Below are 15,750 nucleotides of genomic sequence, written 5' to 3'. Positions count from 1 at the left end.
GAATTCTACCATCAATTGCAAGACACGCTGGATGAGGTGCCCAGCTATGAAATCAAGCTACTGATCTGTGACCTCAATGCTCAGCTCGATGACAACTGATGAGGACGGAACAGTACAGACTCATGGGCCCCATTGGTCAGCGCGTATGCTCAATGGAAACAGTGAGTGTCTGTTGACCTTTTGCAACAGTAATGGGTTCAGCATTGGGAAAATCTTCTTCAAAGCACAAGGGCATCCACAAAAAGACATGGAGGTCTCCGGATGGTAACACCCTGAACAAAATTGACTATATATGCATCAGCAGTAGATGGAGGACATCCCTGCATGATGTCCGGACATGTAGAAATGTTGTAGGATTAGACCACCAGCCTGTGTTAGGAAAGATCCACCTGAAGCTGAAGAAGGCAACAACCACAAAGTTGCAATGGCCATTTGCAATGGAGAAACTGAAGGACAAGGGCATGTTGAACAGTTTCCAGCTGGCCCTCTCCAACAGATTCAAAGTCAGGCAACATTAAGGAACAGTCAGAAATCTTCAAAAGAAGGATTAAAGAGAGTGCAGAAGTCACCATGAGAAGGTGGAGGGGAACCAACAAAGAACAATAAATCACTGAACAAACATGTAATTTTATTGATGAAAGAAAGCTGGCAAAGAGCAAGAGGGACCAGGAAAAGAACATTGGACAAAGACGAGAAGATGATGAGAGGTACAGAAGACTGGATAAAGCTACAAAGAAGAGCTGCACGAGAGACAAACAAGAATGGATAGAGTTAAAAGTCAGGGAGAAACAAGAAGCAACAAGTCGAATGACTCTTAGACTCTGTACAGGATCATAAGATAACTGACTGGTACAAGAAGCAACACCACTATACCGATCAAGGGCAAGGACAGTAGGACACTATTGACTGACGGGGAGCAGGAGGGAAGGTGGGTGGAACACTTTTGGGAGGTCCTCAACCAGCCCAACGCCAGCTCCACATTCAAGTTCAATGGTGGCACCACACCTCAGCAGCTGAACGTCAGCATGGGAAAAAATGTCAGATCAGAGGTCCAAAGAGCCATCAAAAGCTTCAAGAGCAACAATGCACCTGGGATTGACGTGATAACAGTAGAGCTTTTGAAACATGGCAAGAACACCATTACAACAGAGCTCGCAGACCTGTACAATAAGATCCGGACTGCAGAAGATGTCCAGAAGACTGGAGGCGAGAAGTAATCATCAAGCTGGCAAAGAAAGGGAACCTCAGTGACTGCAACAACTGGTGTCAGTATCTGGGAAGGTCTTCAGCACATTGCTCAACAGATTGAAAGCAGAATTAGGCAGTACCCTTGGTGAAGAACAGGCAGGTTTCTGGAGTGACAAATCATGCTACGAGCAGATCTTTACACTCAGGAATATCATAGAGCAGCATCTAGAGTATCAAAAGCCATGTTATCAATTAATTGATTTCAAGAAGGCTTTCGATAGCATCCATCAGCAGTCACTCTGGTACATCGCAAGATAGTACTACTTCCCGAAGGGGTATATCAGCACCTTCAAAGCCTTATACCAGGGCTGGTGGCGTAGTCTTGCTGCCCATTGTCCTGCACGGGACCAGAGGAACAAAATCTTAAGTAGGTCTTTGACCATGTTTTTGGTCATCTGTCCCAATATTTCCTTACGTGGCTTGGTGTCAAATTTTGCTTTGTAACAACCCTGAAAGGGGAGGGGTGGGTGGTGGAGACTGCTGGGGGGCAAGCAGGAGATTGAAGTTAAAGGCCATAGTCAGATCAACTATGATCTTATTGAAGCAGTCCACATCCAAATACAGCAGGACCTGGACAATATCCAGGCTTGGGCTGACAAGTGGCAAATAACATTCGCGCCACATAAGTGTCAGGCAATGGCTACCTCCAACAAGAGAGAATCCAACCATCGCCCCTTGATAGTCAATGGCATTACCATCACTGAATCCCCCACTATCAACATCCTGGGGGTTACAATTGACCAGAAACTGAACTGGGCTAGCCATATAAATACTGTGGCTACAAGAAACAAGTCAGGGGCTAGGAATTCTGCGATGAGTAACTCACCTCCTGACTCCCCAAAGCCTGTCCACCATCTATAAGGCACGAGTCAGGAGTGTGATGGAATACACCCCACTTGCCTGGATGAGTGCATTCCCACAACACTCAAGAAGCTTGACACTGTCTAGGACAAAGCAGCCCATTTGATTGGCATCACATCCACAAGTATTCACTCCCTCCACCACCAACACACAGAGCAGCAGTGTGTACCATCTGCAAGATGCACTGTAGGAATTCACCAAGGCTCCTTTTACAGCACTTTCCAAACCCCCAGCCACTATCATCTAGAAGGACAAAGGCAATAGATAATGGGAATATCACTGCCTGGAAGTTCCCCTCCAAGTCACTCACCATCCTGACTTGAAATTATATCGCCATTCCTTCACTGTTGCTGGGTCAAAATCTTGGAACTCCCTTCCTAATAGCACTGATCATGTGCCTACGGCACATGGACTGCAGTGGTTCAAGAAGGCAGCTAGGGATAGGTATTAAATGCTGGCCCAGCCAGCAAAGCCCACATCCTGTGAATGAATTTTAAAAATCTTATTGAATGGTGGAACTGGTTAAAAGGGCCAAATGGCCTACTCCTGCTCCTATCCTGGTATCTTGAGATGTTTTATTACATTAAAGGCATTGTATAAATGCAAGTAGTTGCTGTTGGAAAATAGGCATTTCACTTGATCTAAGGAAACAAATGGACGCTAAGTCAATGGACAGCTGACCAAAAACTTGCTTAGGTCAATGGATTTTAAGGAAGATCTTGGAGGTAGGGAGGTGCGGGGCTTTTGGAAGCATATTCCAGAACTCAAGGCCTAGGTAATTCAAGACATAGCCAACAATGATTCAGCAGTTTAGTAGGAGTAACCGTTTGGAGGGTTTGTGTACATAGAAGTGGTTACAGAGGTAGGGAGAGGTAAGTCTTTGGAGGAACTTAAACATGAGAATGAGAATTTTAAATTCGAGGTGTTGGGGAATTGTGAGCCAATGTAGGCATTATTATGACCACGAGGAGGGGTGAAATGACTCCCCTATTCTTCCACTCCAGGTTTGACTGCAACAGGGTTTTATGTGAATTTAGAGAGGATGTGCTTTGCCAATTCTGTAAGAGAACCATTATTTACACTCTTAGGTTGTAAATAAATAGTCAGACAGGTTTTCTTAGGTTAACCAAAGAACAAGGTAAGTTCATTGAAACTATTTTCCAAGTTAAAAAAACTAGGTAAATTACAACCATCATTCATAAGCATTTGTCTGGGCTCACACACACACACACACACACACACACACACACACACACACAGACACACACACACACACACACACACACATACCAGTACAGACGGCAGAGTAGGAGGAAAGGCTTATGGATTTTTACAAGGAAAATAAAAGAGGCTGGTCTCAATGCGGTGATTCCACGTTGCGGCTGTTTTGTTCAGTTGTCTCCCTGGATGAAGTTGTATAGAGTAGATTTCCATATCTTTTTCCAAAAAGGTCTCAGTTTGCAGTAGATTTCCCTTATCAGGATGATTACCTTGCAAAACCAGGCACAATACTTCTAAGAGAGAAAGGCAGAGAATACACACACCTTCAAAGCCTGTGTTTAGTACAGCATTATCTTTGGTTTTCTCTCCTGCTTGGTAAGATGTCCTTAGGGTACCTTGCTGGCTGTATATTCCAGATAAATTCTATTAGTTCATGTCTGCTGCAGTTATTGTTTCAGAACAAATAATTGCATTTTGATGTCTCACCTCAGAAACATTTGAAAAATTTCAGGATGGTAAGCAGCCAACAGGGGGTGGGGTCTTTCACGCTCCCCAGGGGTTTGAGTGTCTATTTTTTTTCATTCCACTTTGTGGAATGCAAAATTGTGTGCATTGTAGCAGTCTGGACAGTTTCGTCATTGCCTCTAGCAGGTTCCAGTTTTGTTTTGCTTCCAACCAGAAAAAGAAAAAAATGGAAATTGTATCTTTTAAAAAGTAGATCCTTGTAACAGCATTAAGAACAGGGATGATGGATAAACAGGAAGTAGTGCAGGATGGGGAACCAGCAGCAGAGTCAGACATGTGCATGTATTGAGAATGGTCAGGGGAGGCAGTGTGAAATGGAAGGTGAGCCAATGGCAAATTGTGTAAAAAGATACCAATCCAATTAATGATCCAATCCAATTAACAATAACTGTCCTTTTCTATCGGCAATTAGTGACATAGATCTGTTAATTTTTGCTCAGAAGGAGTTTCACCACCACTATATATTTTTACATCCAGCTGTCAAAAATTACTTGCCTTGAATGCTGAAATGCTTTTCCTTCAACATTGTCTGTCAAAACAGGAAGTATTGATGACAACATTGACAGATCTGTCTTGGATGTGTTCTTGAACTCATATGTGGGAATAAAATAATACATCGGAAAGAGATTGTTTTTGACCACAACTATTTCTCTGATTTTGTCATTTCAATCATGTGTAGCAATTGAACTTCCTCACACATTGGGTTGAAGAACACTAACGATGTGAAGCAACAGTGTGGCCATTTCATTTTTAAAAGAGGCATTAAGATGATGATGAAATCCATTAATAACATTGTATATGGGTGATACACTGGTATCTCAATGCTTGTGCCAGAGTGGTTAAGCTCTTAATCCTGCTCTCAATGATTCACTGTTCTCATGAGAACATAGGAAAAAGGAGCAGGAGTAGGCTATTTGGCCCGTCAAGCCTGATCCACCATACAATAACATCAGGCTGATCTGGTTGTGGCCTTTAATGTTACTTTCCTGCCTGCTCCCCATATCCCTAGACTCCCTTGTAGGTCAAAATTCTGTCTAACTCAGCCTTGAATATTTTAAATGACCCAGCCTCCACTGATTCAAAATGGGGATTCAGAACTGTTATTCTGGAGGCAATGATAGATAATGGTTGGATTTCATGGTCAGAGAAGAAATTACTTCACTCAAAGGCTGGTGAAGTTTTGGAATTCTCTACCCCAGAGGGTTGTGGATGTTCCATTGTTGAATACATTTACGGCTGAGATTGACAGGTTTTTGGTCTCTCAGGGAATTAAGGGGTATGGGGAACAGGCAGGAAAATGGAGTTGAAACCCAAGATCAGCAGCCATGATCATATTCAATGGCAGAGATAGCTTGACAGGCCATATGGTCTTCTCCTGTGCCTATTTCTTGTGTTCTCTGCCCGAAGGCAGGTCCGACCTACCATGCCACAACCTCCGCCACAGGTAGGACAAGGAGGCAGGTTCTGAAACCACCCCAGCTAGATTGGGGATCAAACCCCGTACTGTTGACACCAATGTGATCCACACCAACTGTCCAGTCAACTGAGCCACCCCTACCCCCAAGGAGTCAGAATTGCTGTGGCAACATGCACTTTTATATGCATTTTGGCATCTGGAGCTATGGATAGTGATGGTAGAGGCTCCAATTTGTTTCCATCACAATCTCTCATGGTCTTACTGCCTGCCATTGGCATGTGTTGGAAGGACTTACAAGTTGATACTCAACCTGTTTGGCCAAGTTATGAACACACCTTCCTTGGCCATTAAGACCTGGAGTTGGACGTAAACCCACAGCTTCTAGCCCGGAGGCCAGGATGCTACTACTGGTCCTTAAGGCCTCTGTTAATGCTTGCTATAGCCCACATTTTATCCAAATTTTACTTGCAAAGCCTTACACTTGTTTTATATCATAATTTCAGATGGGGATTCAGAACTGTTATTCTGGAGACAATGCTAGATAATGGTTGGATTTCATGGTCAGTGAGGCAGCAATGACATTCGATGTTGACCTCGAAGAAAGCTGTCTATGAAGATCTAGCAATATTTGTGGTGTGGATTTCTCCATTTGTGTCATCAATTTGAATCTAGCTCCAAGTCAAAGGGATTTCCAGGTCTTCAATGATTGTTATGTCATCATGCAAGACGAGCAGCCAATCACATTGAAGTATTTTCATGGGCAGAAAACCAGGAAGCAAAATGCATTGAATTATTCTTCAATTCTAATTAATAATAAATTATACAGAAAACAAAATATATGTTCCAAGTTGCATAAGTCTACAGGGAATAGTGTGGCAGGTACTGAAGAACCTTTTGCTGACTTCACGATTTTTACACAAACCAAATACAGGTGTATTACCCTTGGCCCACAGTATGACGTAGAATGAGAAGTGGCCATACTGAGTAGGACAAGCTACTGGAATAGGAGAGGGAAAAGGGCACTCAGCAGAAGACCATATTCACCCAGGACGTGTTGCGATCTGGTTAGGGACCAGTTACTTTTTTGTTTAGAGAAAATTTGAAATCCCGGTTACCCACTAGGAGAATGAAGTCACCAGATTCCATGGTTTTAAACTAAGAAAATAAAGTTTACAAAATCTGAAAAGTAAAACAATTTACAATATTGGTTTTATGCTCTACCTCATGTTAATTCTGAACATTAAAGATGAATTAACAGACAAACTATGGCTAAACACACCACATTGCACATTTGGGATCAGGGTAGAAGCTTGAAATATCATAAAAAATCTTAAAGAGTTTGTTAAAATTATTTTAAAATGTCATAAGAAATAGGTGGAGTATTTTATCATAATGAAGAAATTTGGTATTCGACAAATAAAAATTAGTTTTACAGCATTGATTAAGAATTTAGTATGCTCTTAAAAACCCAGTTACACCTCATTCAAGAAGATGTCACTTTTTCACTGTCTATACAGTGAAACAAGTAGCGTTAAAATGTAATATCCCATCAGTTCAATCATTTCTATTTGATTGCAGTCTGTGAGGCTTCAACGGTAAACTCTATGAAGAAGCATGGAATCACTGACTGAAACTTCTGGTTTAACTGCGCGTGTGCAGACTACAGAAGTTGCTATCTGTTTCAGAGGAGTAATGATGGCAAATACTGACAGTTTCACTGTCATTGCTACCACAAAATCCAGACCAAATAGATATTCCAGCCACTACTCACACTCATTGTTGATGCAACATTCTTGTTTATTTGAATACAGCAGGGATAATTATCAAGTTAGACGGGTGTATGCTACTCTTGGGAAGTGGTTAGTCAGGTCTCCGAACAGGGCACCTCATTGACACCTTTTACACATCAGTGGACAGCATACTGTGGAATATTGCAAATATCTCCCATTGAAACCTGGAAGCAGCCATACTCATGAAAATTCATTCCCACAGTCACCGTCACAGCCACAGGCAATGTAGTTCTTACCTTGTTTTGAGGTTGCATTTGGGGCTGCAACAGGTGTCAGATTTCTTTGAGGATGTTCTTACTGAAGCACAGATGTTTCACGCATTGTTCTTCACCAAGGTTCAAGAAGAATCACCCCTTGAACAGTGTTCGGAATATATATTTCATGGTTCATGTTAATATTTTAGAGGTAAGGTTTGGTTCTGGGAAGATTATTGTGGTGAAGGTAAGGTAACTAAAATGCTTGGCTTTGGAGATTACCAGATCATATAAAAGAAAATGGTAGTTCAGACAGTTACCAATGTTTGTTTAGTAGAGTCTGAATAGAGGGAGCCATAAAATAGCAGGTGAGTTCATTTAACTGGAGACTTGATGTCTACACTGCTTACAAAGAAGTGCAGTCCAGAGAGATGCTTTGTTTTGGGAGTTAGAGCTAAATTAGTTTAAAAGCATTCAGTGCACTCTGAAAGGCTACGGTGTCATGGAAATGGGTGGAGCTTAGGAAGGTTTTCTGGCTTCAATTTATCTAAGTTTTCTGGGAGAGGGGGCTGGTTGCAGTTTGGACCTGGTGTGGTTTGCAGCTCACAGAGAATTCCTGGGAGTCATATGGTGCAGTCAGGGCTCATTGAAGTTCTGGGGAGCTAAGAGGGTGGTGGAAGGTCATTGGTTCCATGCAGGAGACAGTTAGGGCTTAGAGAAGCCCTGAGAGCCATTTGTAGCTCGGTGCAGCCAAGGAGACAGGAGTTTGGAGAATCTTAGGGACAGTGCCAGTTTTGTGAAGCTAGTGGTCTTCTAGTTGGAAGCGAGTCAGTAATTAGAGGCAGCTTTGTGAATCCTGTGGAACGCAGTATCAGGAGATTTTGAACCATTGGGAGGTTAGCAGTCATTGAGGTAGTCTGAGTCAGAGCGGCTTTTGAGGGACTTCAGAGGTTAGATCTTTGAAAGTGAAGAGTTAGAATCCCTCATGAGGAAGGCAGAGTTTTAGTGAGATTTTGAGACTCTCAGGGGTCACCAACATCTAGGTACGGCGTCTTGGTCACATCTGTCATTTAATGTGCAATGTGGTGTGTTTAGCCGTAGTTTGTATGTTAATTCATCTTTAACATTCAGAATTAACTTGAGGTAGAGCATAAAACCAATATTGTAAATTGTTTTACTTTTCAGATTTTGTAAACTTTATTTTTTTAGTTTAAAACCATGGAATCTGGTGACTTCATTCTCCTAGTGGGTGACTGGGATTTCAAATTTTCTCTAAAGAAAAAAGTAACTGGTCCCTAACCAGATCGCAACACGTCCTGGGTGAATATGGTCTTCTGCTGAGTGCCCTTTTCCCTCTCCTATTCCAGTAGCTTGTCCTACTCAGTATGGCCGCTTCTCATTCTACGTCATACTGTGGGCTAAGGGGAATACACCTGTATTTGGTTTGTGTAGAAATCGTGAAGTCAGCAAAAGGTTCTTCAGCACCTGCCACACCATTCCCTGTAGACTTATGCAACTTGGAACACAAGTGTAAGGTGATGTGCTTGGGCAGGACAAAACAAAACATGGGAATACACAATGAATGGTAGGATCCTGGGAAGAACCAAGGATCAGAAGGACCTTGATGTGCATGTCCACCGGTCCCTTAAGGTAGTGGGGTAGATAAGATGGTCAAGAAGGCATATGGGATACTTGCCTTTATTAGACGAGTCATAGAATACAAGAGCAGGGAGGTTATGCTGGAACTGTATAAAATGCTGGTTAGGCCACAGCTAGAGTATTGGGTGCAGTTCTGGAATCTGCATTATAGGAAGGATGTGATTGCACTAGAGAGAGAGCAGAGGAGGTTTACCAGGATGTTGCCTGGGCTGGAGAGTTTTAGTTATGAGGAGAGATTGGATAGACTGGGGTTATTTTCCCCGGAGCAGAAGAGATTGAGGGGGTATATGATTGAGGTGTATAAAATTATGAGGGACATAGATAGCGTAGGCAGGAAGGAACTTTTCCCCTTGGTGGAGGGATCAATAACCAGGGGGCATGGTTTTAAGGTAAAGGGCAGGAGGTTTAGAGGGGGATGTGAGGAAGAATTTTTCCACCCAGAGGATGGTGGGAATCTGGAACTCTCTGCCTTAAAGGGTGGTTGGGGTAGAAACCCTCATAACATTTAAGAAGTATTTGGACATGCACTTATGATGCCATGGCATACAAGGCTGTGGGCCTAGTGCTGGAAAATGGGATTAGAATAGTTTGGTACTTGTTTGACTGGCACAGACTCGATGGGCTGAAGGGCCTTTTTCTGTGCTGTAGACCTCTGTGTGACTCTCTAACTATAGAAAGCACCAGCATTTATAGAATTGTAGCAACAGTCAGCAATTAACCTGTAAGTAGCTGATGATCCCTTTAAATAGCAATGGTCAAGGAGAGCCCTTCCTACATCTGTTTAGTTTTGAGGTTAAAAAAGGGAGTTAGCTGGATCATTGGACTTCAAAATAGTATCACAGGCATCTGTCAACTCTGCAAACTTCCAGAGGAGGTTCGTCACACATGTGCTAACATCCTGACCAATATGCTGGTGGTACAATTTACTCCAGAAGCGTGCACATGCATTGTAAACATCATTTTGGGGTTCTAAGGGTAATCCTAGCACCGAGAAAATAGACATAAATGAGTTCAATTTCTCACCTCAGACCCCTTAAATACTAGAGTTGATTCCCACTTCCTTGACTGCCTGTGCAGCACCCTGTTTCAGAAACACTCTCTGTAACCTGTATTCAAGCCTCCACCTTGATTCTCTTTTTACTAAGTTAGATCAAAGGACTTTTCAACACCATAGGTGTGGGATTTTTATTGATTACCAGACAAGCATGAAAAGGTTTACTATGTATTCTGTGTAAATTTAGCATATTGATCACCTTCGGTTGAGGTCTTTATTTTAAACATAATTTTGTGTTCTTAAAAAGCAATGTAAGTAAAGACTTACTGGTACTCAAAAGTTGTAGTTGGGTTCCTGAAAAGTGTAACTTTAAATGAAACAGATTTTCCCATTACAACCAATGTAAAAGTTGTAGTTTGATCCTACAGAACCTTTCTCATCAGAAAAAAAGCATTAAAACATTTTACCCTCTAAATTGAAATACTTTACATTGCTAAATTCCTATATTGGTAAATTAAATAACTTTGAAAATAAAATAAATTAAAAAATAAAAGAAATATGCTATCTCTTTCTACTTACCTCCTGCTCACTGCCTCTCCGGCTTGTCCCTGCTGCTGCTTGCTGTCTCTTCCGCTCCCCAACCTTCCCGGTTGCCACCGATCCTGCTTGCTGACCCTCCAGGCTCACCGCCTCTCCTGCTCCCTGACCCTCTCTTTCGCTGAATCTCCTGCTCCCCACCTCTTCTACTCCCCGCTCCTGAACCCTCGTTTTGGATGAGAGCTCTGGGGACGTGTGGCAAAAAGCAGGAGGAGCAGCTTCAACTTGTAGGAGATTAGCTAGAGAGAGCTAGAGAGGCTGTGATAGGGAGTGTCAGTGAAAGGATGGATTGACAGTGACCTGAAGGATCAGGGGGCAGGAGAGGTCGCAAACTGGAGGGTTGGAGAGAGGGAGGGTCTGCAGCTACTGGGAGAGGCTGTGATCTGGAGGGTTGGCAGCAACCAGGCAGGTCAGGGAGTGGGGGAGGCCAAAATAGGAGGGTCGGCGAGAGGGAGGATTGGCAACAGGAATTGTCAGCAAGAGAAAGGGTCAGGGAGCAGGAGGGTCATGGAGGGGGAGAAGCTGCGAGCTGGAGGATTGGCAGTGACCAGGAGGGTTAGTAAGGTGGAAGATTGGCAGTGAGCTGGAGGGTTGGCAAGAGATTCCTCAGGGAACAGGTTAGGCTATATGCTGGTGACTAGTGGGACAGGGTGCTCCAAAGTGTTGTTGATCATGACCTTATGTCAGACCTGGCATGAAACGACTTTAAATCAAAACCCCTAAAGCTAAACACAAATATGGGCCCCATTAACTGATTAACTGACATTAAAGCAGAACAACTTAAAATGGGCTAACTTAAAATGGGGATTGAAAGTAACTCTTTTTCTACATCCTCTCTGTGAAAGAATGGGGAAAAAAATCCCGAAATATTAAAGCAGGCCAGTGACCCATTTGAAATCCATGTGCTGTACTGCTGTGATAACACAAAGAATTTATCATTATGTAGAGACAAATTTCTTTTTATTGGCAAATTTCCCGTCGCATTGGTTAGAGACAGTTTAATGTTGAGAACATGGTGGTGTTTAGCTGCTAACCTAACCTGTTCATGTTGAGTTAGTACTCACTATCGGTATGGAAGAGGTCAGTAAATCTCTTGTAATTTTCAAGCTTTGTATCAGAACCCAAAGTGCATTGATCACCTTTTTTCTCCCTCTTTTAGAAACATACAGCACAGAAGGCAGCCATTCATCCCATCATACCTGTGCTGGATCCAATTATTCCACTCCCCACTTTTTCCCCATACCCTGCAATTTTTTCCTTTCAAAAATATATCCAATTCCTTTTTGAAAGTTGATATCTTTCCTGAAGTGTGGTGCAAGAATTGGACAGAATACTCTGGCGGAGGTCTAACCAGTGACTCATAAAGATTGAACAAAACTTGCTTGTTTTTGCACTCTCTGGCTCTATTTATATAGCTTGGAATCCTGCTTTTACAAAAAAGATTGTTTTGCATCAATATCAAATTGTAACATCTGGAGTAGAACGGATGTGCACTATCTGCAAGATTTTCTATCTGGTAGCAAATTCCATGGTATTGCCCATGATAATTCAGATGATGCCGTTTACATGAATAGTAACATCACACCATGTGAAGCAATGCATTATTCTTCCATTAAACAAGTCTTCCATCACAGTTACAAAATCTCATTGGGGTGAGCTCATACAGAGATCAACAAAAGGGTGCAGATATTTATGCTTTGTATTTTCTGTAGTTTCTTTATACTTAAAAAAAAGAAATTTGGGTGCAATACTTGGAAGTATTATTGACAGAAAATGAGCATTATATACACCATGTTTGGATATGCATCTTCATTGCACTTTAATTAGCTGTGACCTATTAGTACAATACCTGTTAGTATCTAAGTAAATGGAAAATTTAGGACAGTTACAATTGATTATTAATGTGGCCAGTGTAAAAATATTAGAATTATGTAATTTTTGGCATTGTACAATATTGGTTATTCACTATGGATTTGTAATTAAACAGGGTAAATTATATCAGTTCCTAAAAACCTACAAGAAACAACTTTGCAATGTAACTGAAACAAAGTTTGTTTACTCTCTATTTTTAATGAGATACAAAAACTCAATTAAAGCAGTATTTGAATGCAATGTGAGCTAACAAAGCATATAATGATAAAGAGTTTGAGTCACTTATGGTTGGTGATTTATATCCATTCCAATGGTACTGAGTTAAAAATGCATACAGTATTTGCAATTATGGAAGGCTATTTATTTAAAAAGTATCAGGATGTTTTGATGCAGTACCATCCCTTCAATAGTACGAAGAGCAGGTTATAAATAAATTGCTCCATTTCAAAACTAGGACACTACTTTATCAATATTTGTAGAGATTATTCTAGCGCAAAACATTAGCTAAGAGTACACATTTCAACTACGTGTCATTAGCGAGTTTATCTTCAGATCTTTTATTGGTTATGCAGAGAACTAGCTTTAACCATAAATACACCGTCTTGTCACTGCTCATTAGTAGCTGCAACATTGAAAAAAGAAAAAATCCAAAGTATTAGAATTATACAATATTGTATACATTTAATATTGTCTAGCTGGCATGTACAATTGCTCCAATATCCCAAAATATTGGGGATCACTGGCACTATATAACTAAATTAACAGTGCAATTAAATAAAGAGATTACATTGATGTGCAAGTGTTACCATAAGAATCTTTTATAGATCTGTCACATACACAGGAGAGAGAAGCTTTAGTACTTTAAAAATTGGGACACTGCGAGTTCCAGATAGTCGACTAGAAGGTGATAGATGGAATGACTCTTCATTAAAACACTTCTTGACTCTTAATGCACAGTTTCACTGATTTTCAATTATGAGCTTTTCCGCTGTGTACAAATGGCCGACGAGCACCTGAGGAATAAAATAGAAGCAACATTATGATAAAATTCTTACGAAGAAACACGGTTTTAATTCATCAGCATACCTGTTGCAAGGTTAGCGCTATATGGTTTCTAGCCTCCTAGCCTGAGAGCAAGTCATTTATCTGCTCTTATAACCTGAGGGTATATGGCCTGGAAACATCAGCATGGGAAGAAAAAGAGGGAGAGGAAATAGGGGAATTTTAGACTCCATTATAAGTCTACTGAGACTTATATCCTGCCCATCACAAAATGTCTTTTTTTAAAGATTCTTTAAACACATTGATATATTTTTGTTAAATTGATACAGTGGAGCCAACTCAAGGGGTGAAATTTTATGGCCCCATTGTGGTGGGGGCAGGGCTGTAAAATACAACGACCTGTTCGAAAGTCCATTGACTTCAGCAGGAGCGACTATAAAATTCCGCCCAAGGTTACAAAATGTGCCTGACTGGAATTTATTTTTGTTAGCTGTTCAAAGTACACAGTCATCACGTTTATAGAGGTTCTTAGGAAGGGCCAGCTCTGATTGTACTGTGAAGAATTTGCTCATGGGAGCTGAATATTGGGCATGGCATGCATCAGTCCAGCAGTTTTTCAGCATATTTGTCAGTCGAGTTTGAGGTGGTAGGAGACACTGGGTGCATTACCGAAAGACCTATGAACAAGCATGGAAGGAGATGGTACAACATATATCAGATGCCATGTCCATAAGCAACAATAGACATGCCAGGAACTATTGCTAGGCACCTGGCTCCAAACTTATTGCTCATCCATGCAAGTACACGCACATAGCCATACAGCAATTAAGTTGCTGGCCATAAATACTCTTAGGACATACACTACAACTGTAAATCATAATTGAAAGGCACGTAGCATTTATATTTTCAATTTGCTCCACACACAAAAGCCTGCTAAGTTTAAGCCGTGGTTAAGTGGTCACACTCTTGCCTTTGATTCAGAAGGTTGTAGATTCAAGTCTCAGTCCATAGATTTAAGCACATATTCTAGGCTGACACGTCAGTGCCATATTGAGGGAGTAACACGCTGTGAGAGGAGGCAGCTTTTGAATGATAAACCAGAGCCCCATCTGCCTTCTCAGGTGGATGCAAGATCCCACAGCATTACTTGAAGAAGAGCAGGGGAGTGTTTCCAATATTCTTTCATTCTGGTTCTTTGACACAACACTTAAGAGGATTATAATGTGGGCAGTAGTTCTGCCAGAACCATAAGAAGGGAGACCTGTATCTGCTTATGGCTTCCATTAACACGCATGCCTAGTTTTATTTTATTCATTCACAGGATGTGGGCTTCGCTGGCTGGGTCAGCATTTATTGCCCATCCCTAGTTGCCCTTGAGAAGGTGGTGGTGAACTGCCTTCTTGAACCACTGCAGTCCATGTGGTGTAGGTACACCCACAGTGCTGTTAAGAAGGGAGTTCCAGGATTTTGACCCAGTGACAGTGAAGGAACGGTGATATATTTCCAAATCAGGATGGTGAGTGACTTGGAGGGGAACTTCCAGGTGGTGGTGTTCCCATCTATCTGCTGCCCTTGTCCTTCTAGGTGATAGTGGTCATTGGTTTGGAAGGTGCTGTCGAAGGAGCCTTGTTTAATTCCTGCAGTGCTTCTTGTAGTTGATACACACTGCTGCTACTGTGTGTTTGTGGTGGAGGGAGTGAACGTTTGTGGATGTGGTGCCAATCAAGCGGACTGCTTTGTCCTGGATGGTGTCAAGCTTCTTCAGTGTTGTAGGAGCTGCACTCATCCAGGCAAGTGGGTCATCACAACCCTGACTTGTGCCTTGTAGATGGTGGACAGGCTTTGAGGAGTCAGAAGGTGAGTTACTCGTCACATGATTCCTAGCCTCTGACCTGCTCTTGTAGCCATAGTATTTATATGGCTAATCCAGTTCAGTTTCTGGTCAATGGTAAGCCCCAGGATGTTGATAGTGGGGCATTCAGTTCGCTCCTATTCAAAGGTTGGAGTGGTGGGGGGCAAATAATTGATTCAGACAGATTATCATTAGGGTTGTCTATATGGGGTGATTTTTTTTAAAGTTGGTACTAGCAAGACAGCTAAGAATATTACCCTGTGCCTTGCTCACTTGAATCCCACTGGCAGCAATGATAAAGCATGGAGTATTCCGCTGTAAGCTACAATTCCCATGACAGTCTTCTTGAAAGGCTTTCTCTAATCAAAATACTTAATCTTTATGCTTAATTTCTTAAAGAAAAAGCTTCTGGTTCTCACTAGCAATATTATTTTCCCAAAGTATAGAGAACAGTGGTCATATAGATGCAGAAAGGTTTACACCACAGTCACAAATTTCACTGAGGGGGAGTTGCAATT

At 41.8% G+C, this 15,750-nt stretch overlaps 1 protein-coding gene across 2 annotated transcripts in view; it reads right to left on the bottom strand.

The window, feature by feature from the left end:
* Positions 1-11,452: 11,452 nt before the first annotated feature.
* Positions 11,453-15,750, bottom strand: part of LOC121275825 (LYR motif-containing protein 4) — a 247,122-nt gene continuing 242,824 nt past the window's right edge. For both annotated transcript variants that reach the window (XM_041183497.1, XM_041183498.1), the window contains one exon: positions 11,453-13,391. In XM_041183497.1, the coding sequence (XP_041039431.1) occupies positions 13,352-13,391 (40 nt within the window). In that variant the 3' untranslated portion in view covers positions 11,453-13,351. The remainder of the gene's footprint in view (positions 13,392-15,750) is intronic.

Source organism: Carcharodon carcharias, chromosome 3 (assembly GCF_017639515.1).
Source record: "Carcharodon carcharias isolate sCarCar2 chromosome 3, sCarCar2.pri, whole genome shotgun sequence".
Lineage (NCBI taxonomy): Eukaryota > Metazoa > Chordata > Chondrichthyes > Lamniformes > Lamnidae > Carcharodon > Carcharodon carcharias.
The sequence above is the reverse complement of the archived record's forward strand: the minus strand, read 5'-3'. Positions and strand labels throughout refer to the sequence as shown.